The 26835-nt window shown below is 36.6% G+C and overlaps 1 protein-coding gene across 3 annotated transcripts in view; it reads right to left on the bottom strand.

Annotated features, from left to right (window-relative positions):
• Window positions 1-26835, bottom strand: part of PCSK5 (proprotein convertase subtilisin/kexin type 5) — a 151806-nt gene that overhangs the window by 68167 nt on the left and 56804 nt on the right. For all 3 annotated transcript variants that reach the window (XM_053466780.1, XM_053466788.1, XM_053466794.1), the window contains exons 6-10: window positions 20318-20406; window positions 18951-19123; window positions 13325-13537; window positions 6690-6790; window positions 3271-3374 (exon numbers count right to left, since the gene is read on the bottom strand). In XM_053466780.1, the coding sequence (XP_053322755.1) occupies window positions 3271-3374; window positions 6690-6790; window positions 13325-13537; window positions 18951-19123; window positions 20318-20406 (680 nt within the window). The remainder of the gene's footprint in view (window positions 1-3270; window positions 3375-6689; window positions 6791-13324; window positions 13538-18950; window positions 19124-20317; window positions 20407-26835) is intronic.

Genomic DNA, 26835 nt, shown 5'->3' with positions numbered 1-26835 from the left:
GCAAAGAACAGAAGCGTCAAAGGCACAGGAGCTGCATATTGTAAATCATGGGTGAGCATGTCTTTATTCAGTGGAATTTATTCATTTTCTTTGTCAAACTCTACCAGAGTAGTTTTCAGCTCGTGGCAAAATCAGGGCGAAAGTCATTGCGTCAAAATTACACAAGGTGTGGTATACTGGTATATATGTGAGAACAAAACGGTATTGGCGTGACAGGGAAACAAACGCATTTGGCCTAATCCATGCTTCATGACTTTGCATTTCTCCATGGCTTAAATGCTCTACCTGACCGCCAGAATTCAAATACACACCGAAAAATCATTACTTTGATCTGTTTCGGTGTATTTTATTATGTGAATCTGACTTTAACCATGTGGCCCCTTCTTTATCTGTACGTGCTGCTGTTTGCAAATCTGTTTTCTAAACAGCTATAAAAAGCTGACAAATTGCCTGTTGAGTAATTAATTGTATTCATTAATACACATTGCGATCTGCAATCTTCCCTCTCCTCTAAAGCTGTGTTACTTTCTTTATGCTAATACCATTTCAAATGTCTAACATCAACATCCCACAACACTGTACCAACTTACTTGACATCCCAAATTTCTCTAAAGATCCCTTAAGCATGTGATGTCTTTTACTGATATGTAAGAACCGACAGTCACTTAAATATTCTCGGAATATACACTTTTTCTTATATGCTCATTCAATCCCCAATCACGCCTCTGGTATAAAGCTAGTAGGACTACTGCAATCTATGCATTCTCTCTCTCTACTATGGCCAATTCCTGCCCATTTTAAGTCAACATTTTTACAATGTTATGGAATAAATCTGTTTTATTAAAACAAATCATAATAGGACTGATAGGATTGTAAATGTTTACGCCACCAAGCAAGGCAGGTAAGGCAGTTTTTTTTTTTTTGGAGAGCAAAATTATCTTCCTTATGGGTGCTTGCAAAACGAAAGCCCTTTGAATCAATCCCAATAAAACTGTCTGAACAAAACTAGGATGTAAAAACACCCATTAACCAAACTGTTCCCTGTAGAGGACAATATACGGAGGATTACATTCGCATCAAGCTCTGCACAGAAGTGATTTCTCTAGATATACCTTTGGCAAGGAGATCCATTTATCCCATCTAACCAAGATTAAAAAAAAAAACAACATTCTGTAAAAAGAGTAACATAATTCAGGTTTAGACTATGCGCATCCAGTGTCCGGAAGAACATTGGTTAACAGGTTAATTGTCAGTCTTCCAGCATTTACTTTACAATATAAGCTGGGATATACCGTGATGTTTTCTGTTACACAAAGATACAATTTAAGTAAAGGTTTTATGTATTAAACCTGTTTACGCAGGTTGTCCCCTTGAATGACATCATGAAGTTGACATCAGGGAGTCCATTTCAGAAAATGTAAGCAGTCTTTAACTTTTAATCTTATTTTACAACCCACCAATCGAAAATTGTGTTTCATTTTGTGGTATTGCCCCCCACTGCAGTTCTGTTACCTATGATGATATTATAATGACCGAGGGACTTAAGTTATGACAATTAACTCTTTCAGAGGCAGAGATAGAATACTTCAGGACAGTTTTCTTGGCACCCCAAAAAAGGTTATGCTCTAAAGTAATATGTCTAGATGTTGATTTATCAGTAATAACAGAACATATGTCTTTGCACTTACTATGGAAAGATTTCCTATTAAACCTTGCCAGAAGTATAACATATGATGGTGTGCTCTGCTTTATGCCAATCAGCTGTCCGGCCATTTCATTTTTGAAACAAGAATGTTGTAATTCGTAAGCTAGAAAAGTAGCAGTCCTTCCTGTTTGTTAACTCGCTGCCAAATAAATGCCATAATAATACTCCAGAGAATGTCTTTCTAGTAATCCGCTCATCCATAAAAGTAGGTGCTAATTGTTACTTTTGGCAACAGTTACCAGTTAAATCACATACGGAATTACAACAGAAAACGGAACTCTGCAATAAAACCTTCTTTTGCATGTCTGTGTGTGCGGACTCTTTTTTATTATTTTTATTAATTTACTTAGAAAGAGATTGGTGATTTCATGACAAACGTTCTTGTGTCTCTGGATACCTGGACACTTTTTTCCCCCGGCTGCACGCTACATGGAGACGCCACAATGATTTCTCATTCCTTCGCATATAGTTGTGGATACTGTGATATGACTACACACCGGAGTGTTCTCACCCAAGGCTAAATAAGTTGACTTGTTTTCATTTTTACTTGATGAAAAATGATGCATTTGGTTGTACAATAATCATCACCTTTGACACAACACGCTTCTTCCTCTCGATATGTTCTACTGCATTAAGGTTATACAATGTGAAATAAAAAAAGGAGCATTTGGATGAATGATATATGAAACCAAAGCTAAGACATTATTTGAAATGCTTCCCAGGGTGAAAATGTAGCAGATGGTGTTGATTTGCAGGAAATATGCATTAGTCACATTTTACAAAATATTTGTTTGGAGTAATAGAAATATAAATCATAGATATGCCCAAAATGTCTAATAAGAAGTGGCCAAGGAATCTTCAGCCTGAATATATGATGAATGTTGGTAACATTTCATTCTTGTACTAGACTATAGCATATTTGATGACACCAATATATTTTAAAGGGATACCATATGAGATAAGATGTTTGTCTTAAAAGTACATCTCGCTTAACAAGTACACTTTCCAAGTCTATGCAGAAAATCTGACTTGTATTTTAAAGGTACAGTGATACAGATTGGACATTTTGTATGGTCTCCAGTGCAATCTACTGCTTGGAAATTGGTGCTTGCATTCTTATATAAGAGTTGGGCATCTCTTATATAAGTGTTTCTTATCATTCAGGAAATCTACTTAAATGAACATTACTGTAAATGTGAGATGTTCCTGTTTAACAGTCGTCTCATGTTTAACACAAATCATGGAGAGAGGACCTTACAGTGCCACCACATTTGAGATATGAAGTTGGCTCCCTGGGTTCTCTTTGCCAACCTTCTACCAGATGCGTGGTTGGTACAGAAAACGTTAGTAACATTGCTTCATACTTCTGCCTGATTGCTGCTTAAGCAGTGAAAGCCCTGTTCTTGCCTAATCCCTAATTATGGCAAGGAATTAGTATAAAAAGTAACAAAAAAAGGAACTGAAGGAATGTATTGATTGTATGCTCTTGTATCCAAAATAAAGTAACCTACATCTATACATACAATTGAGAGTAAGTAAATGTAGGGGAATGATTCATATCTCACCCTTGTGTCCTGCAGCATTGGTCTTCCAGTCAGGTGCATTGAGGTGTCCCTGGCGAGAGGTCCTGACAATTATGTGTTGAACATCCCTCCAGGTTAAAAATGGGCTGTAGGGAAAACCAAACATAATAATGAGCAATACATGCGCAGTGTCTTGACTGAGCCTTCCATCAGTCAACTAACCTAATTTCCCATCAAGTTTGTCACTCACATTTACCAAAATGCTAATTTTATATTAGTGCAGGAGGGCATTTTGGATCTCTATTCGCAGATGCCCTTTAAAGTCTTGTCCTGATTATATATTTATTTGAACACTTACACATCCATACCTTTAATGAGTTAGTGGATTATACTGTTGTTTCCAATCACATTTTGAATTGGATAATTAATCAGGTACAGACAGTGATTTATACTTGTTTGCAAATCCGAACCGCTCATATACGTGATCATGCATAAGTACGAATATTTCACACTCGCATCATTAACTAGTTTTTGATAGCTTTCTTTAAAAACACGGTGAACAGTTAAAAGTTTACTTTACGGAAGATTAATACATCGCCACCAAGGCAGGAAATGCAGGTCATTAATCTTAGTTCAACTAGACTACTAGCGATAAAAGAGAAGAAAATAAGCATTCTCGATTAAGAAATAATTTCCATATGCAGAAATGGGCGGAAAAATGGAAACTTGGTTCGGATTGTAACTTTAAAGGGCAACTGTAACTCGTAAACTACACTGTTGAATTTGTCTCACTTTTTATTTTCATGAATAATGTCCAGGTGAACAGTGTATGGGGAGAAGTGAAGGTTTAACAGATTATGAGTTCTCTTCTTTCCTTCAGGCAATCCTTGTTTCTGCTTCGTCAAATTAGTACTCAAAATAGTATGGATGAGTATGCTATTATGGGCTTTTTGCTGGTCTCCAATTTATAGCTAAGGTTCAAGATATGGTTTTCACAGCCAACTTTAGCAGAGTACCAAGAAGCTCAAAATGATCTAACGTGATTTTTAACCAAAAGACTGCAAAGTCAACACGATTAGGATTCAAACACCCTAAATTAACAGTTTGCAGACAAACTTGAATCTAATAACTGAACCACCTGCTTTTATAGGGACATAGTAATTTAGGTTGAAAAGAGACACAAGAAGTCCATCAAGCTCAGCCTTCTTTCATTTAGACATTTTCATTAGGTGATACTGAAGAAGGAAACTTCATGATACCAAGCACCAAACGATTCAGTATATTACACATGTCTTTAAATGGGTAATATACCCCACAAAACCATGTTAATTCATGTCTGTTCTGTCGGGGTTTTTTTTCACTGTGTCCATTTATATTTGTTGGATGGATTCCAACACCCCAGTAGAATAAAATCCCAATAACACTCACAGGGTTGATGGCTTGAGGTAGCCCTTTAAATATTTCAGATATTTTGAAATGAAACCCCTCTGAAGTTTTATCTAAGGCCTATCCTAGTTCCAACGCAGACTTCTTAAAGAGACAACAACTTTTTTTTGTTGTACTTCTCAATGTTTATTATCAGTTGTAGGACTCAAGGATCCAAAATTTGAAAAATGGTGCCATTGAATTCCACTTTGAAATGCAGTATGTTCAAACTGTGCTAGTATATAAACATAAATGGCCTTTTTATAGTAACAGATTGCTATGCTAACTTAACGGCTGTGCGGAAAGTGGACAAAACCCTCCCCTTTCCGGGTTTGTTAAAATATCCACTACGCGATGGATTCGACTATTTAGACGGTAATACAATAATGATATCACAATGTCAGGCAGGCAAATACGGTCAATCATACTATTAAAATTGGTTTGGTATTCCTGCAAATATAAGATAATGGACAGGAATTATTATTTAAAGCATACACACCGAGCCCATACTCTTTACACCTCTATTAATCTAAATGTAAAATTGATAAATACGCACAAGTCATGACTCGCTGAACACAGGCCTCCATACACAAAAATGCAGTTTAGCCAAAAGTAATAAAAATGTCTTTTCTCACATTTAAATGCGCAAACCAAACCTCCTGTGCTAGAGGTAATTAGAAACTAAGCTAGACAAAAACAAACCCCAACAGAATTACACAGTTAAGCAAGAAACATGTGGGACTAACATTTATTTGTTTCCGCAAACCAGATGATGGAGGAGAGGTATTATTTGCAGTAGCAAATGGTTATGGGAACATAATTGAATTATAATCTGTCATAGTTTGTTATAGAATATAAACAATAGTCTTATTAACATTCCAGTTTCTCTTTTATTTCAGCCACATTATGAATTGTGCTCAGCTATGCTCCGCTGCGGTTTGTTAAAACGAAAATACAGCTACATTTTAAGACACCCCTTTACAACTTTAAAGCTTTTCATGAGTTTATATAACTTGTAAACTCAATCATAGACCAAAGAAGTGTATATTATTAGTACTATTATTTTCTTATTATTTTTATTATTAATTTTATTATTATTATTACTACTATTATCATTATTATTATTACTATTACTAGGATATATTATAGAACATATTCTGTTTGAAATATTGAAATCTTTAAAAGTTCTAAAACAGCAAGAAAAAATGTCAGCTATGGTCCTGATCTAAATTATATTATTATTTTTAGATCTATACAGTAGATTTATAAAAGTAATGTACTTAATAAAGGGAAACAGTGTTTTTGATGCGGCTAAAGAATGAATTCTACCAAAATAAACTTTTATTTATTTTATATTTTTTTTAACAAAGCAATGCTGTCTAATGATCAGCATTCTGATGTACAGCCTCGGCTTTTCAGCTATGTCTGTCTCTGTATGAGCCCGTTTCTTTACAGAGTTCTGTATATGGTCTTTATGCTCACATCTCTATGTCTCTGCCTCTCTCAACAATTTTTGTCAGTTTTTCTAACTTTACAAAGCTCAATTCTCTCAATCTCAATACAGAGTGGGAGAGGGAAGGACATGTTCCGAGTATGAGCAGCTTCATGTCTCAGAATTTCAAATGGCAGTTTCCTACCAATAAAAATGCATAGACTAGATTACATAATATTTCTAAATGTGTCGTCATTCCCTGATTTGTTATTTTAAGTGATATTTTTTACAGGAAAGTGGGACAAATGACACAGAGCTCTCTCAACACTGTCATACAAGTAGTATAAACACTGTACATGCACATTCAATAAGTCACTTTCCGAATGATAAGACCTTCATATGCTCTATATTTCATACCACAGTTTTCCTATAGAGCATTAAGTACTACTTTTTTTGCACTGGAATAAGTACTTTGTTTGACTAATGAACATAACATGGTATGGTTATTTAGTTTCCATGCTCTTAACACAAACCATCAAAATGCATGTGAACAAGAGCCATGTAAGCTTGTTTTATCATGTCTGTCCGTATGATCGATACTTACTTAGCCTCCAGTGCCAGAGCTATAATTCCTGCTGCCATAGGTGCGGATGCTGAGGTCCCAGTATGGCTGTCTGTACAGCGCTGACGGAGATCTGTGGTAATCTGAAATAAAAAGTGTAATTTGTGTTATTTTGTTTTCTGTGCTTTGTTCAGTGGAGGAATTTTACATATAGAATTGTTGGCCAGAGTTGTTCTCATTGTGTCCTAAATAGATCAAAACAGCTGTCTGTAGGTGGAATGCTCAGGCTTTTGCATTAACAACCCTATGTTGTGCTCTAATGCTATATCTAAAACAGCAGGTATATGAAAAATAGGTAAAAAAGCCACATACATTGGGACTTTGTGTTCTTGTCTTAGACTGAAATATCCATATTGTCTTTTGTTTCGCTTTTTATTGTTTATTCCAAATTGCCCGATTAGGTTAAGTAATAGAAACAATGCATAATACAGATATATATATATATATTTATATATAAATATATATATATATATATATATATATATATATATACACACACACACACATAAACAAGTGGACTCACTGGTCTTTTTCCCTCAGATACATTTATTGGATGGAGTATATGAATCCGAAAGAAAAAAAATTATTTAATTTAAGAAAAAAGACCTGTGAGTCCACTTGTTTTTTGGATTGCTACATAATTGGCAGTGGACACAGCTGAGTGCAAAAGTATGTAGCTCTTCTGACAAGTTATGTCGTATGATAACTATGATGGAAAACCATTGAACGTTCGGTACTACATCATATTTTGTACAGGGAGATCAGAAAATTATTTTGCCAATAATTTATTAGCACCGAATTGTGCATGGTTATTATAATTCAATATATTACAACGCTAACAAAAAAGCCAGAAATCACTCTTCAATCACTGGTAAACACACAGGATGAAAACATGCATTTTTAGCCTCTAATTGCATTGCAGTTTCCTGTTTTCCAGCGTGTTCCAACATTTTCCAGTACCAAAAGGTTTGATTTTTTCTTAAACAACTACAATGTGGTCCTTGTGTTACTTCTAAAAAAAAAAAAAATGCTGCCTTCACCACGACACCAATATGATGATCCAACATAATGCAGAAAACAAATTCAACAGGAACTGGATTTCCACTTTAAACAACTGAATTTTATGGGCAGAATTTAGTAATTAGCACATTGTATTTCAGTAGGGAGATTCATAAAACTTGGACTGTTGGTGTGCCTTGAGCGCTGGGATAGGGGCAATCAGGTAATTACAATTTAATGGGGTGGACAGAGTATAGCGGTACATAATGCATTTTTACACATATATTCTATACCATAAAAATCTAGCAATAATTATACCAGTGACAATCTTACCCTTTCAATGTCAGCACATTGATTGTAGCATCAAATAAGACCCATAAATCAACTATGCTAAATGACATGTCACTGAATTAGCAGTTACAACTACTTATCAACCATACCACAATCACAAGTCACTTTCTTTGATATGACTTCTTATCCAACCACAAATTTTCCTTTTTTTTTTTTACCAATATTCGATACACAAATGTAATCATGATAGACGTGATTTTAGTGTTCAATCAAAAAAAAGTCTAGCTTTTAGGCAGGTCACTGAAATGAGTCCATTATATCCCATGGTGGTTACGGTGGAAAAGTGATATATTGATCCTCAACCTCAACGAAAACAGGCAGTGAAAATAAAGTCGTCATGTGACAGCAGCTGGTGCCGTAACAATCCAGGAATGTTTACAAAAAAAAATAAAAAATTGAAGCCTGTTCCAAAATGAACTGCGGAAGTATTGTTAAAAAAACCCCAATAATATCGGATTTGTAATAAGCTTACAGAGATTTGAATACAGATGTTCTGGCATTGGTGAAGAAGCTAAGTGTACTGGAATGAAATGTTTAAAATAAACCATTTAAGCCTCAAGAAGCCTATACAGCCACATTTTAAAATTATTTACTGGATCTAATTCAAGAATACTGCTACAAAGTAAGCTGGAATAACTGCTCCCATGGCTTTACATAGCTGATGGAATTTTTGCGATGTTTAATTTTTGATAAATTGCATAAAGGCGCCAGAACCAAATGTAATGTGATTTAGAATAAATTTTAAGGGGAATTGTGGCTATGGGAAATACACAAGACTTCATAACAAACATTGAAGCGAATAACATATTAAAATTACAAACTCTAAATAGCGATATTTTTCCCCAAAAAAATATACAGAGGTCTAGCAGGACCCAAGCATGGAACAGAATGGTTCTCTGTCACCTTCAGGTCCGTATGAGGCTCAATCTATTAAAGGACCGCCATGTTTCAATTTAGATATTTCTTTAGTATGTAAGGGCTCAATTTTGCAAATGGTAGTTAGGGCAATACAGTAAATCTAAAAGCTGCCAAAGCTGTGAGTTTCTCCTATTTAAGAATTTCCCATAAACTCTTCTTCATTTGGCACTGATACTCAACGGCAAACCAGAGTAATATTTTAGCAAATAAATTCCCTAATTGCTATTTTGTTTCCACTTTTTATACATAAATGTACATATACCTTTTAAACATAAATGTAAGTTTCTTTTATGTTTTATAACTTTGGAACTTCAATGTGAGGAGAAAAAAAACATGGTTATCGATAATCATATTCATTTTCTGCCTGACAGAGATAAGATACTTAGTTTTATTTAATATTACTACTTATTATAACTTATTTCCCATTAAAGATATATATATATATATATATATATATATATATATATATATATATATATATATATATATCAATATTTCTTCAACAAAATTCGGCATACACATAGAGCCTCTTGTAGTATAAATGGCCACCCAGTGAGATAGAGACGGCATGATGTTAATCATTTCTATTACAAAAATAGGTTTAAGGAAAAAGGTTTTTTTAGAGGCGCCTACTGAACAGTCCTGTAAAAAGCAATACATTTTCTGCTCCTCTTCAGTACAAATAATGTTGGCAATGGCTTCTTACTGGGAATGTAAGACACATTGAAGAGAAAGAAAAAAAAAAATTGGAACCCAGCCGGGAATATCTTCAACGTCGAATTTATGTTAATTTGAAGAAATGCCAAATTCAATACATTCACAGTAACAAGGGAGAAACAGAAAGCGTCAAATAGACACGTTCCTCTCAAATCATCCCTACGTAAGCACTGCGGTGTGATTTATATTTTCTTCACTTGGATAACAGACGAGCGAGTGGATAATACCTAGAGAAAGCTCCCTGGCTGGAAAATCCATCAGGGCCGTTTCAAAAGGAAGTTGTTGACAGGAGTTGAGATGTTTAAGCATAATTACCAGAGAGATTTGAAACAAGGGTTTCAGCTATAAAGCATTTGCTTTCACAGAGGTCCTCCATCTATCTTAAGAAAGAAATAAGAAGGCCATGAGACCACCAACAGGCAGGAAAACTTCAATAGCTAACATGATGTTCCAAATTCAAGACCACGCTGGGTCAGGCTCATTAATCACAATATGCTAGGGTAGACTGTCAGTATTAGGAAGTCAACATGTGCAGAGAAGTAACGTGCATTAGGCCCTGTCAAGCACAGATATCTACTTAAAAAAAAAAAAAGCTGAGAAATAGAAACCCTGCATATATACTAATGTGTTACATTTAAGCTCGCCTCGAGAAAAAAGGGTAAACAACTCTCAGTTAAAAGACAGGCTGCAATATGTTACATTTCAGATTGTTTTATGATATAAACATAACCTCAGGAAACCTCGTAATGTTTTCTTGGTAGGAGTTATATGCCGAATACAGCCTTGAACTGGAATGCCTGGGAACGGAAATGCCATTTCTTAACGTCTGTGCTTGTTGATAGGGATTCAATTTGGGAACTGACAGGCCTCGTAGTATAGAAGCGCTACCTTTCAAAAAGCTAAACTGCCTGTTTAAAAATGCTTTTCTACCTTAATTCCCTTTTGGAGGCCGTTCCACTAATCTACCACCCCCTCGGTAAAGTAAAACTTCCTTATATTACAGCTAAACCTCTGACCCTCTGTTTTTAGATTATCCTTGCTCTAATATTTTTCCTCTTCTGAAATAAAATAATTTACTGATCCATTTTCTGTCCTCCCCTCTCCCTTACAAAAGCTGTCCGAACCAATCATTAACAATCAGCAACTTAACAATCGGGCAGCGATAACCCAATGGGGAGAGATAATCATGCAGATCCTTAGGCGGTTAACATACTCTTCCCCATGGTATAAGTATGGGTTTACAATAAATATACATCTCCTATTTTAACCTGTAAACACTAACATTAGTTTATTTAGCATACAGAAATATAATGTTAAGGATTTAGAGAAAGTGGCATCAATGTCTTAGACCCTCATAAGCCCTTTCCAACTCCTAGAGCCTTGTGATACCCCTAAGCTTTCAGTCCAACAGGCCTATGTTCAGATAAACAGGTTCCTCTGACAAGCTAGTGTTGGATACTAAATGACACGAGTTCTATTATTGTTATAACGATCATTAAATATAATGTGAGGGAAATCTCTGCATCAGGAAACCCAGGAGGTTGCCTGTGGGCAAAAGGCTGCTGTTTCTTGAATAATAATTTAATGAGTAATGCAATTAATCATTTTTTTATTGCAATATCATCCAGTGTCTCCCATGCTGAGACGAAGTCTGCTCAAAATTATGCTAGAAGGGGTTGGTTTGCATCACTTGAAAATGAGTGTTTTGTGACATCATTATTATGTATTTGAAATAAACAGAAAACACGCAAGTGTGTGTTTGGCATTCCCTGTTTTAAAACGAAGTTCTCCGTTTCATGTTTTGAGTAGAACAGCTTCCTTACACATATAAAATAATAATAATGTATACACATTGTAGATGTTCTCCAAGAGGCTGAAAACCTTTGGGGAAAAACACTAGAGCAGGACGATTTTTCCTGCAAAGCTCTGTTTGTGACCTTCGAAGGGTTATTGATTATAAAGAAGAAGAAAACATTCTAAACTGACTGTGGAAGAATCGGTATAGTATATTTTGGCAATGTAAAGCTGAAGATAAAAAGTAAGATAAGTATTTGCACAAGTCTAGTTTTTGAGCCAATGCTGTTCTTCAGATGGGCTATATCACATAGCTTGCTAAACAGCAACAGAATCACTGCCGGCTTAGGTGATACGCAGTTACATATAGCTTGTTCCAATTCAAGTGATTAAAAAAAAGTCCAAACAATAAACAAACATAACCAAACAAACCAATTTAACAAATAACAGGACTCCGACTTAACAGACCTCATTGACGTCACTTGATTTTAGGGCCATACTGTTCATAACACAGCACTGAAACAACCCTTTCATATAGGAAATATATTTCTCTTAGCCGTGGCCTAAGGCTTTTCTCCTCACTTATCATCTCCTCGTTTTCCCACCTACCAGACTTTACCGGTGCTGCCTCATACCAATGGAATTCACGTCCCATAACCTCCAGCTTTTGCTCTCCCTCTCAATATTCAAGAATAAAACCTACTTCTTCAAAGAAGAGTACAATCTTTGCAGCTAAAACTTATCTGGCACTAATGAAATCCCCATGTCCATCGTCGGCACTATATCTCCATACCTTATGTTTCTCTATAGCCTCTTTACCTAATGTACCGGTTTGTCTTAGTCATTCCCCTTAAATATGTGCACTGTAAGAAGTGCTGGGTACATTGTGATAGCTATATACATAAAAAGATATAATAATCATCGTCTATGACAGAATAGCGCTATACAATTTATTTAAGATTCTTTAGTGATAAGGCCAAGTTAACCGAAGCTGAGAATCAAGTCAAGTTACTGTGACAGACTGTACTGAGTTTTCTTTAATGACGACAACCTGACTACATTTCAGGTCAATTGAACAATCGCTGCTTCTAACTCTAGTTGTAATGGAAACCACAGGAACTCAGGTATTCACAGTTTTGCTTTTGAGTTGGTCAGCTGCGAATCAAAAAGGCTCCACAAAAGCAAATTAACTTCAGGGAAAAAGGGGGTGTTGAGCCAGAACTGTTCAGACTTTAAACAAACCGAACAGACCGGCCAACCTGACTGCCCACACCACAGAAAAGCCCAACCTGATAACTGTGGGGTACGAAATCAGAGAACTCACGATTTCAGCCAACAAATGTTAGTAACCAGATGAGTTACTCTTTAGTTACTGGTTGGATTAGGTCAGTCAATTTAGGAAATCTTAATGACAATTTGCTTTTCGGTGAATAGCTGATTGTATCTTAAAAGATTGTGTGCTTTTTATTTCATAGCCAATGCCCTGTTCTGGACCAAAGGTCTCTTAGAATTCATTATCCTCCACTGTAGCAGTCCTATAAAACACTTTACATACAAATCAAAATCATCTTTATACATATGCAAAAAATCTAACCCATCCATTCTTCTACAAACAAGCATCAACATGTTTCGTCAAAGAGGGCTTTTTTAAAACTGCCCCCAGACTTTTCAAATATTAACCTTTTAATAGTCTATAACAATAATCCTATTGCTAACTGTGCCAACTACGTGATTCTAGTAACGGTCCCAAAACCATCAAGATCTTGAGCTATTATGTACTATTTTACATGATTTAATTTTCTTTTTATTTAACCACATTTCCAAAGTGAAACACACACCACTTTCCGGTCGTAGGATTCCCCACTGCTGTAGGTTGTCGCCAGAGTTGAAGCGCATTCCTCCAGATACCAGGGTTTCTTGCCACTCTCAGTGGTGCTGCTGATGGAAATGGTATAGATGCTGTTGGTGTAGCCATCGCAGGAGCAATGATCCCGGCTTCGGCCACCATTACCAGATGCCCAAACAAAAACAGAACCGAATCCTCTTCTTCCCTAAAAAAAGAAAAAACAGTAGTGATGTGTCAGTGTGTTATGAATAACAGACGTTTAGATAAAGCAGACATCACACTGATTTAAACACAGTATGGTTTACTTTATTCTTTTTATAGCAAAATCACCTAATGGTTATAAAAAAATCTATAAATCAAGTTAATTACACAGCCTGTCAAAGCTTATTTTACTATATGTTACTGTGTTATTATAGTGCCACGTAAAAAATCATACGAACACAGATTACGATCTTTCCCCCCGGTATATTTTAGGGTGGTTTAGAAAGGCTGTTCCACAGTATTGCACATTTCTGCCAAAATGTGGCAGCCACTGACTATATAAATCAGCCTATGACTGAAATTATATTTGCTAAATGACATCACAATATGATAGAAAGCAAACTGGTCTCTGACCAAGAGGTATCAAGCAAAGCAAAAGTGCACCCATATCCAGGACAAACCCCCAGAAGGTGCTATTGTACCTCTCTATTCTGATCACAAGCGAGCATGCCGCTAAACACATGTGCCCCTAGGCATTGAACGCAGGTACCCAATCTTCCAAACAAAAAAATCCTGCGGTGCCCTGAGCCGTATTATTACATGAAGACATACCGGCTTTTGTTCTTAGCGCGGGACATCTAAAGACATTTTAAATATACTACGCCTTTAATCTGCTGTGGATATTCAGCGTAAACATGAAGCCCTCTGTCTGAAGTTAAAACTTGTTTGTACACGTGAGGCAGGTAAGATGCCCCAGGGTACATTTTAGCACAGCTGTTGCTCTGTTTCTCTATTTACGCAGATCCTCTGCTTTTTTAATGTGCCAACATATTGCGAACTACCGTTCCGCACAAAGTATGAAAGCGTCATAAAGTTCAGATTTTACAGAGTAATAAAATATCTCAATTTTATTATAGGTCCAAGAAGATGAACAAACACATGCACGTTTAAATTAGTTAGATCTTAATGCCCTCATTTTAGGAGATAAGAAAATAATTGTTTTTATTACTGTTCAATAGAATTTTGTGCAGGCTGTTACATCGGCATAAAAATGTCAACGAGTGACTCAAATAATAAAGAAAATTGCAAGTGTACAAATTTTTAATAAGGCAGTCTAATGAAAACGGGCTAGATTCATGTAATGTGGTACAGGAGAACGATGGGCAAATAAAGCCTAGATTTATTCTAGATTTATTATTGGAGCTTCCATGTATTATTTCAATGCAACACAGCATAGGAAACATCAATAATAACTAAAAAACTGTAATAACAACAGGGCTTATGGAAATGGGCATTATATTATTATGCAGTTATTGCCACAGCTGCCCAGTTATTGTTTTCCCCCATTGCAAGGCTGGCTAAACCAAGAAACTATAATCAGTAACTTAACAAGAGGGGAGAAAGAAACTAATGGGGAGTTAATATAGTCTGGTCCTACGGTATCGCCATAATGTGGGTTTTTACATATTTTTAGGCATACTAAAAGTCAGCAAGGTCTTATTTCTTTTTGCTCCCATTAATGTTCTTTATCTGCAGACCTGGTGATTACCTTTGTTGTCATATTGTCCAACATTGTTGGATATTTTGGGTGACTTCCCCTACTCTAACAGCACGATGAGCTGATTCTTTATGAAAATGATAAGGATGTTCTGCTTGTACGATTCAACTTTCCTCCACAGACTCCAGTTAGTCCGCCTGTGTGATTAAAACTGGGGCATTCTACTGTTGACCACCTTTTACCTGCCCAGATTATAATTGCAAATTCTTCCCTATACTTCTTATTCCACATAAATAGTAAACTTACAATAAAGAAGTTAACTAAGACATCATTTGCAATACTACATACAATTACATGTTACGTGTATTAAATGTACTTAAATGCATGAAATTTATCAGAGACAAAAATGAAATGCAGTAAATGCTGCTGTTTCGTCCTAAATGTCCTACAGATAACGGACAAACAAGACAAGACATGACGGGCTGCTGCATGTTGGTTAAGAATATAACTGCTCTGCTGATCGGGGCAGGAAGAACAGATCTCTTGCAAACTGTAAAAGCTATCAACATAAAACTCTGAGTGGATACGGTGTAAAAGAACAAAACGCATGCTGGTGACGTTTTTGTGACATATTCGTGATACATAAACATAAAAAATGTTTACGTGCTTTCCCTGTTCTTGACATAGTTGCCCGACGTGTGCTTGTTAAAGATTAGCAGAACGTGTTTAGAATAAATAGATCTGTTACTGCTGTGCCAACCTGTACAAACATGTTACCTATTAGGAATAAACTTTGTACCTCCAGTAAAAAACACCTTGTAGTTAAAAGAGGCAGTCAAGCCCATTTCTTTAGGGGTTAGCGTGAATACGTAGCTTATTTGCAATTTCAAATAAGGGCTTTTAACATGCGTTTTAGTTTTGATATTATAACTCAAAGCCGACACCATAGAAAAAAAGAGCTGAGTGGTTCTGTTATAACCAGGGCCGGCCCTACAATGGAGCCGACTGGGGCAACTGCCCCAGGCGGCACTTTGCCGCCTCAAGCTCTTTTTTTTTTAAGCGGAGGAGAGAGAGGGGCGCCGAGTGGTTTTCGCTTACCCGCTCGGCGCCCCTCTCTCTCTCTCCTCTGCGGCGAGTCTCCGTGCTCTGTCACGGTGCCGGCTTGTAATGCTGAGCACCGGAAGTGACGTCAATTTACGGCGCTCAGCATTACAAGCCGGGACCGTGGCAGAGCAAGGAGACTCGCCGCAGGACTGTTTAAAGGTAAGTACCGGGGGGGTGCTTAGGGTAGATAATGGCGTCGGCGAAGTTTAAAATGCCGCCCCCCCGGTGTCGGCGGGGGGGGGGCGGCATTTTAAACTTCGCCCCAGGTGGCATTAAGTCTTGGGCCGGCCCTGGTTATAACGGAGCAGGTAGTCCTCATTTTTAGGTTTCATAATATTGGATAACCAAGGTGATAACCTAAAGAATATTAGACTTCTGAAATAACGAGGACCTTTCTGGTTCCTATTTTAGCCCATGAAAGCAAAGCAAAAAAAACCCACTTGCTTATTACATTATATGAAACCTGTAGGCTTAACGAGCCCATAATATAAAAGCATATTTATTGTTATTTGTCCTGTAAAATATGGTAAGAGTACTTGGTAAAACCTACTTCAACTATAACAGAGGTGCAGTGCGTCAAAAAATATATGCAGTTTCCCTTTTTTATATGCTTCAGCTAGAAGACATATTCTGTGCATTGTTTAGATTTTATTAGGACTTGCTACATTGAATTTAATATTCCTTATACTTCTGAGCCTCAGAATGAAAACTTTTGGTTAATTTCCTACTTGTTTTATGAGAGAGGTCTCACAAAAAAATAGTTGTTTATTATTACAAACATTAAATGTTTTATTATTGCAAATAATTCCTGCTAATTCCCAGTTCCATAATAATTTGTGCTTTACAATGAGATTGGATGCCTAGATATGCTTGAATTTAATAAAGCCATGGCAGAAATTAATAATATAATTCTGAGATCTTTTGTATAAGGTTAAAGGGTCATAATTATTTTTTATATTTTTGGGGGTTTATCCACTAACCAACGGGTTCACAAACATTTATTAACTCATTTATTTTCTACTGTCGACTAAATTTTGCTTGGTGGCGGTCAACAGAAACAGAAACAGGCCTTCACTAAAGCCTCCGCTGGCATCAATGATCTTCTACAAGTCTTGTTACTGACCACAGCTAAACTAAACTGTGCATTTTTCCTCCACAGCTTGGTCCATTGACCAAGCATTAAGTTGGTTACCTTTAATAACATTAAGCTATTTTTCTCATTTAGTGGAAGATTTGTTTTTCCGTTTCAAGGAAGGGGAAGGAAAAAGTTCAAGTAACTTCCCTTGAATCTTGGTCAGGCAAGCAAAATGGTCTCAAACTTTTAAACCAAACATCACACATTGGCTTGAGAGTTTCAGGGTTACTTCATGCAAGACTGATTATATGTGCATCTTTACTCCACATAGACCGGCAATCACAAATTAAACTGGGACATTAAAGTAATTCCCACCAAAGCTCCAGTGAACATGATGGACCACACCGTCGTATAAAATAATGGACCTTTTATTTGCAAGCTGAATGATATTACAACAGTGTATGGGGCAGCGTGCTAGCTACCGTCGGTTCAACCAGAGAGAGCTATCTGTTCACTATATTACAGCAAATGTGTTATGTGTTCAACATATGTTATAAAAATAATTAATGAATACAAGTCAGGACAGATGTTACATTTCATTAGGTACACTGTTAAAAATTCACTCATGCCTAGAGCCTTCATGGTTTTGAAACTCACATTGTGTATGAACTAAGCATGTGGTAATAGCATGTGGCAGAAAGTTTAATGACTAGAATAATGACGGACAAAAGTACTATCTATAGATGTAATGTGGAAAACAGTATTTCTTTAAGGTACTATTTTAAAACAGATCTCAACGTGGCTAGTTTACATCAGGAACCTTCAGACATCTCACATGGCCTGCATAAAGCCAGGATCTTAGCAGTACAATATGGTGGAGAGTATACTGGGGTGGATTTTAATGTCATTTGTCATCATATTGGATCTGAAAGGAAGTAGGTGAATCAGAGCATGGGAAACTTTAAAAAGTTATGTCTGGTGACATGTGAGAAGGAAATGCTACCTACCATGATAGACCTACCATGGTCTATCAATCCATAAAGAAAGCAGTAGACACTTTCATATAACATGATTTTCTAGTCTTGGAAGTGGTTTTTCATATATAGGTAGAACCTTGATCGTCAGTGTTTCACATAGGAATCTGATACAGTCTTTTCTTTTAGAAACAATGTCAGCCCCTTCTGAAGCTACTTTAGAAACAACTTCAATGGATATGCTGACTTCTTATAAATCAATAGCAACACAAAATGATAATAAGTGAAATCTGAGATAACTGGTTTAAAAGTAGGGGAAATATGTTTTTGTTTTCACTAAAGAAGGACAGTAACTTAACAAACAACAGACTTCATACAGCAAGGGAGGAACATCCATGCAGGTCCAGAGAACAGAAAGTCAAGATGGCCTATTCCATGGTATAAACCTGCATACATTGGATTATGGCGAAAATAATAATTTATTTATTAAAAAAATATATAAAATGTATAAAGTCAATCACATAATATTATTAAATGATCTGGGGAATTGGCAACCCACAGCATTCCAGTTAAACGTTGAGTTATAAGTTTTCAGCTCAGTGGTTAAACGAGATAAATAAAAGAGCACCCCAGGAGAAACTAAAAATAAAAAAGACTGTGATAGCAAATTAATTATATGGCCAAATGCCGTATCGTTTAATCCTTTTAGAGTTTGGATTAAGGCATGCAAAAGGCAGACCCGGGTGTCACTTTTATGTGTACTTACTGTTCTTATGCCATTCTCAAAGGCCTCACGAGCCAGTGATGCTGGTCCATCTACTGTTTTGCCATCATCGTCTGGACCCCAGCTGGCACTGTAGATGTGAACATGTTGTGGGTTCAGGCTGAGAGACTTAGCTTCCACCATGTCCGTTACATCTCCGTCCAGCATGCGCACACCTAAAACCACAAAGGTCACCTAATATAACACACACGTCCCATAAGACATTTTTATACAGCTAAATTCATTCTATGAAATCCTAAGGTGAGCATGTTCGACAGATCTAAAAAAAAAATATATATTGTACAAGTTAGAAATGTATACTGGAGAATCTAGATTTCTCTGAAGTCATTTCCATCATACCATTGGTGACTGTTTAGAAATCAATAATGAAATTGTCTTTTTTTCAAGGCATCTGGTAGCAAAAAAGTCTTCCAGTTCCTGTTCCACACACACAGACGTGAAACATTTTAAGATTAACTTCACATGAGCACAGGTGGAGCTGTCAAAACAACTGAGCTGATGCTTGTTCCTGATGCTTCTTTGAGAAAATCATTAAAACCCTGCCCTGTTGAGGTGGGCTTAAGGCTTAACTATGAAAGTTGCAGCTGCACGGGATGTCAGGAACACACTGATGTTGGACTACATGAGCTGTGAAGTTTCTCTCTGCAAGATACTATGGATTAATGCACCCACTGTTATTTATATCAGAAATACAGTTCAGTGAGGACATGTAATGAACTCTCATTGAATAAAAAAAGGAACATGGAAGACTGAGAAATCTCATTAAAAAAAGATGTTTCCCTTCTTTTTCCTCTTTTTAATCAAAGATCCAGGAGACCCACACAGGTATCTCATCAGTATATTGTTTCTTACGTGTGTCCATTACTGTAGGAAAACATACAGAAAAGGTACCTGCTCCAAATATATATATATATTTTTACCTGCTCCATATATTATTCTGAATTAAAATAGAAATGGTCAAAGACTGTGAATTATAGTATTAGGCTTGGAAAATATATTGATCAAATTTTAGTCATAGGTCTGTATCAGACTGGGCATGACATTGATCTGTGGCTTAAGATCGACGCGAATCGATTTGCCGTAACTCTGTGAGAGAATAGTTGACCTAAATGAATGGATTTTATCTCACACATTATCACACAGTTTAGCAACCAATCCCAGAAATGTCATATTAAATGATGATTGCCCGGCAACACGAAACAGCCTTTATCTTCATGTTCTTTCTAACTTTCTAGTGAGCAGATTTAATAAAATCCACCTTTAACCTTATGGGCAGATTACAACGGCAAATCCAATACCATTTTTCTATGGGAAAGAACTGAAGTGCTGTTCCAGGTGACACCACGTACCTCCAATTCTGGCATTGAACGCAATTCCTACTGTACAGTGGGAGTTGTTTGCCGTGGCCGCAACTTCTCCAGCACATCGAGTTCCATGTCTGCGAAATATGAAACGAAGAAACACTACTCGTTATTTACTCACTACCGAAAGAAGAAAATCCAAGAAGAAAGAGTAGTTCGTAATAAAATAGTCCACTATTATATGACATATGTATTAATAAATCAATTTCTCTCAGGTCATCCTGTTCTAACCCTTCCGCCTACTAGGGTGTCCACACTTACCAGATGACAAGACTACATCTGGAAAATCAAACAGTACGATGATTATGCTCCAGAGAGGAAATAATCTTACATTTGTTAAAATAACCGATTATTTTGTATTTCCGCTTGTGATTGCACTTTAATGATAGAACGCAACAACAAAAAAAAGGAAAAAGAGAAATGGTTGTAAATAAATCACAGCTGACTCTTGAGAGCTTTAAAAAACAGATGCCTAGGCACAATGATCATTTATTTCTCTTCACCCCTGTGCCATCAGCTTTCCAACAAGCATATAAGGTGCCAGTACAAAAGCACTTTTGGGTTATTTGGTACATTTACGCATCCAAACTAATGTACTTTTTGGAGTTATTTTATACTTTATAACATCGGTTTATAAAGTATAAAGCAAAACATATAAAATAACTGCAAAAGTACATTTGTTTTGCGGGACCCTAAATACATAGTGCAAGTTCCTGCGCTTAGCACTTATGACGGATCTGCGATACTCTGACCTTATGATATTTTTTAGGCTGGTGGACCTTAACACAAAATGTCTAGCAGTAAAACTCTATTATTAAAAAGGTAACTGACTTCTCGGCTCCACTCAAGATTCCAGCAGCGTTTAACTCTGCTGGAGCCGTGACATTTTGAGAAGATTGTTGTTCTTAAATGTCATAGGCCCTTAGAGATATTTGGAAAGGAGCCAGTACATTGCTGTCAGCCCACAGTCTATTGGGAATATCACTAAACTGCTTAATTCCAGTGCGACTACGCCGGTCTTCTGCCATATCATGTTTACTCCACCGTGGAATCACTAACTGCTTGAAGCCATAAATGCGTTTACATAAAGTGTAGCAAGAAAATAACCACTGTTTGGTATGTACTATACTATAAATGAATTTCATTTAACAAAAATTAGTTGTTTTTTTTCACAATTTCAGCCAATGTATAGGTGTATATTTTATATCAGATTAAAACAAATGCAAAACGTGCAACAAAATGTTCTTGATATTACAGAACATTGCTCGTTTTTCTTCTAGCGACCTACTGTTTAACATGCTTTTTGAATTATTTAAATTCTCAATCACCCAGTCTTAAAAAAAACACACGTACAAAGATTGATACTGAGAAACTCCGAATTAACAACGTCATCTTTAAAAAAGACCCTGGTCCTTAAGGACTATGATCACGGCACATGAGGTGCAAACACTGAGGTGCATCTCCTTGACCACCACAGGCTTCTAGGTCGTGGTGCAGAAGCGCCCAGGAACTTTGCCAGGTCACGTGTTCATTGTAGTCATGAATCCCATTGATCATTTAGTCTTGCTAAGGGGTCAACATGGAGATGCTGACCCTGTGTCCACACGTTTGATACGTCTATGTTTGGCATCTATATGTAGTAAACCGCTAAAGCCATGGTCATTTTCCCCATGTTTCTTTATCTTTAAATCCTGTTAATAGTGCAACTGCTGACCTGTGTTGATTTTTTTAAATATCTATTTTCTCATGTTTATATTTATATATTTATTTATGGGGGTAGCTGAGTCAATGCAGTTGAATTGGGGGTAGTGCTAAACCGTCCCATATAGGACTTGGACAACAATCAAAAGCAGAGCAATCTCTTACAACTGAAAAACAACAAAACAATATATTATGTGCGCAGGTACAAAACTCTGGTCTTTGAGGTACAAGTTTTGAGGCCTGGTGATGAATAGTTGTAATAATAATAATAACGTACGGTACATATAAACTCTGCAAATGTCAACTGAAAACAAGAATAAGTATAATAAGACAAATAACAGGGATTAACCTGTAAATACACCCTGATGTGCAGTATGTGAATAGACCATTTTTGGGGGACTCTACCACTGGCATTTGGGGATCGACTATGGAAGGTACGACAAGGCCCGTAGTGTTAAAACCACTAAAGAAAGGCAAAACATTGATTCCACCGGGTCCTAGAGAGCACCTTGTGATTACACATTTACAATTCACACAACAGAAAGCGCAGAGACTACGCATTGTCATTTAATATTTGACATGGACCGTGGAGGGTGTCCTTGCGATGTTTGGGGCAACAGCATGAGTTTTCATTTAAATGCAATATATTCCATCCAATTAGTGAATGATTTCATGATGTATTTGGGTTAAGGACTATTATACAGTAGCTAGTACTTTTTTTAAAAAATAGGCTGTAAATAAAAACCTCAGGTTGTCTTGGTTTGTTACGAGACAAAGCTGCTTAAAACACCACCTTTCACTGAGCTCACCATGATTTCCAGAATAAGATTATTCTGCTTCAAAAGGTGCTTCAATCACATCAGATATGAAAGCGTGCTTTAAAACTGTTGTGACGTCTATGATTTTCTGACACGCAGGTACTGCTGTTCAATTAGGATGCAGGTATTGTAGCGTAGAGTAGATAAAAGCAGTTTGATTATCCTGTATTTGTATACACTCAGTTGTATAGGTACCAAAGAAAAGAAGCAATATTGTTGGCACCAAACAACTTTGTCTTCTTCAAATCGATAGGGGCACTTTAAGCGCATTTTTACAGGTGTCTCATTAGACCCCCTGGAACTCTTGTGCGAGCCACCACTGGAGCTGGTTAGTGGTGAGTATACTGTACATGTGCAAGCCAAGGAGCTGGGGAAACCGTACATACGCACAGAAGGCAAATCTGATACATCGTTCCATCCATTTCAACTGGGAAAAATGTTTATTGAAAGATATTATATGCATGAACATACAATAACTCCATCATCACTATAAAAAATTGGAAGAGATACCATAGCAGAAATAATCATGCGGATCCTGTTTTTGTTTAGGAGGGTTTCATTATATATATATATATATATATATATATATATATATATTAATAGTAAAGTACATTACTACATTCTTTCAGTTAGTGTATATGACTGTAACAAAGTATTTGGCAAAGATCTGTTCACAATTTTCCTCCTTAAAATGTTACAGTTTTATCGATTTGGAACCTTAGTTCATCTAAAATGATAATAAGACGAAACAAATAAATGTCCAAATTGTCTTCATTTGGCAGGACTATGAGGTTCCAATTAAATATATCGTTACAAAGACGTGAGCGTCTGCCAAGTGATGGAAACTGAGAATCCTTCTCTGTGGATGTTTGCTAATTTAAGGTAGTGGATATTTAAAGGAGTAAAAAAAAAAAAAAAAGTTACTATAAGGTGGTCGAACCTCCAGGGAAAACATGTTTATACAACATAAAAAGCTTTTGCCTGAGAAACTCTGGATCAGAGAGCGTGTGCTAAAGTTCTCTTATTGTTTATAATGGAGAGGAACAAGTTCCCAGGCCTTTTTAAATTACAGTCTAAAGAGACACAGGGCTAAAAGGTTGTGCATTGGTCCTTTGTGTTACTGTCAGGATGATGAAGTGGCCTGAAAGACTGCAGGAAACCTTGGTTACACAAAAAAAACGCTGCATTATTAAGAGAAACTTGATGGTCATGCTTCTACCTGAAAAAACACATTTTTGGGAGACTTAGGAAATCCTATGCTTGCTCTTAATGACATCGGCTGCCAGTGTTTCAAAGCGTAATGCCTTTATTAAATGATGCAACTTATAATAAGATGACTGCTGAATCAGTAGGTAAAGTAACTTCTCAGCACTCCTCAAATGTGTTTTTTTCTTATTAATTTAAGAAAAAAAGCTAATATGAAACAGTACATGACCAATGTAAGTTTCCGCTTTACCGTAATATACTTTAAAGGCACGGTTTTAAGCAGATTTGCGAAGTAAGAATTCATGACTGATTTTTTTATTAAAAAATACAACTTTTATAACCCTCTGAATAAAAAAAAAACATGTTTCAACCTTAACATGAGTACCATGGCTGACCCCTGCCTTAGCAGGATGAGTATGAACTGCAACACCTGAGCACTTGAGTCCCGAAGGACTAACAAGATATAAATGATAGAAGAGTATCCTATCGCAAGTTACAAGCATATGTAGGTGCCGTCACCAGGACATGGTTGTAGCTGCATAGGTAGACACCAGGATTTGGCTAGTGCAGAAAAACCCTTTATGAACCACTATACTAGACATTCTGCTGTAGGACACTGTATAATAAATATTACATAACATTTATTTATATAAAGCAGATTCAGTAGCGCTGTTACAACAGAGTCAGTAAAATTATTTAAAATCACACGCCATAGCAAACTGGTGAAAGAGTAGGAGAGGACTCCTTGGGTAGAGATGAGATGATTGAGTCTACTAGTCTGACTAGTATATGACGTTCAGTTCATGTGTAAGTGCCGGGAACTAAGCAGCTACTGTTTACATGAGCACAGAGAAGTAACAAGAATAATTATGTTCACACAACATAAGAACAGATGAGAAACAGAACACAGCCAACATGGAAACAGCTTAATAAAGTGAACTACAGATAAGGAAAATAAGCAATCAAACGAGTGCAGCCAACATAGCACTAAAAAAGTGCGAAAAACTGAGAAATGGCAGGCATGAACAATCAGATAACATGAAAATACGTGAGGAAATGAAAACAAGAAGATAACATCAAGCAGAAAAAAAAGTGCCTATGAGATAAATCAGCTTAATAAATTTAAGAAATGACAGGAATTGAAACATATAATATGAAGCACATTAAAGTACAAAGCACAGATAACATGAAATTCGCTCCAGGCTAGAGGGAAATGGTACACAAACCAGGATGAAAAAGGATAAACAAGGACACTGGAGGAGAAAACACAATAATAACAGCTCAGGAGCAAGTAAGGTATGAATAATATGTAATCGATAGAGGATCCAAAGAAGTTGAGATAAATGCCACACGAGAAGATAAAGAGAGGATGAAATACACTCCAGTGCATGTAGCAAGAACCATCTCAAGAAGAGGAAAATGACTAACCAGCTAATTGACAGATAATCGTGGGGTTACACCGCACAAAAGTGTTTCCCTTAGATTAGTCTTGGAAGGCCAGCGTATGACAATAAGTTACAGAGTCTCGTGATGTATCTATGATGTATTTTCCATATTCAATGTACCTTGTTTTGGCTACTACAATGAGGTTTTAAGACAAATATGATTTTGGACACCACCATGAGGTCTATCTATTTGAACAGAACCTATTGGCACCCTGGGAAGATGGGCAAAGTGCCCACAAATGGACACCAATTTCAGGGACAAATCTCGTGGAAGGCATTGTTGCCTATGGAGCATTTGGTGAAATGCCTGCCACAAAGCATGTGTCTATTACATCCTAGATGGCGCTTTATAAAAAGTGGTATTAATAACCAGCACCCATAATTCAAACAAAGAAAAGAATGGATCAAATTGATTAGACACAGCCATTACAGGAATTATAGTAATTTTTTTTGATTATATGGCGTTTTGAACAACTTGGTCCTTCTTTCTAAATTGCTACTTTAGCTATGAGCCTGAAGCATTTTTTACTCTTTGATCTCGTGCAGGACTTCAACAGCTCTCACCACAATTACAATTACATTGTGAGGAGAAGTCAGGGAACTGGTGAGCTTCAAATCCATTGCTCTTTGTGTCAGTAACAGTACATTCTAATTCACTTCAATTTGTCACTACAGAGCCTTTTCAGACCCTGATGTCCAAGATAAATGAATTATTGACCAAGTGAAGATATATCATTTATAAATACATCACAGGTGTTGTGTAACCTGTCGGTACGAAACAATGCAAACCGAAAGAAAATGTACTGGTTCTTTTTTAGACATCCGCATTTTACATAATTGCAATTGGTATGATCAGCACATCCTAATTTAATAATAATTTTCTACAGATATCGCTGCCAATTTATTCAATTTTCTGATTTACATTAAAGAAACTCCCCTACATAAGTTCTCATACACAAGGCCTAATTATTTGATATTTTGCAAATATGTTTAAACATATACAAATCAGTGATATTTCTTGTAGAAGACACTTCACTGATTGAAGTATGCTTGGCCAACTCGGTCCTTCTTGCGGAGGAATGCCAGGGACATCCGTTTCTTATGCATAGTAAAGTCGAAACTCTCCTACTGGCTCCGACTATAGTGACTTAAACCATTATAAGGGTTGACTATTTATACTGGCTGAAGTCTCTTGCATGACGCTAATCACATCGATGTTCAACTAATACAGCGTAATACTGAAGCAAGTGACAGAACATTTCTTACAGCAGTTGAGTATGGAGTCTGTCATCATTATGATGCTCGATGTCCTTCCACCACTGTAATCTCCTGGACA

Source organism: Spea bombifrons, chromosome 1 (genome assembly GCF_027358695.1).
Source record: "Spea bombifrons isolate aSpeBom1 chromosome 1, aSpeBom1.2.pri, whole genome shotgun sequence".
In the NCBI taxonomy this organism is placed as follows: Eukaryota; Metazoa; Chordata; class Amphibia; order Anura; family Pelobatidae; genus Spea; species Spea bombifrons.
The sequence above is the reverse complement of the archived record's forward strand: the minus strand, read 5'-3'. Positions and strand labels throughout refer to the sequence as shown.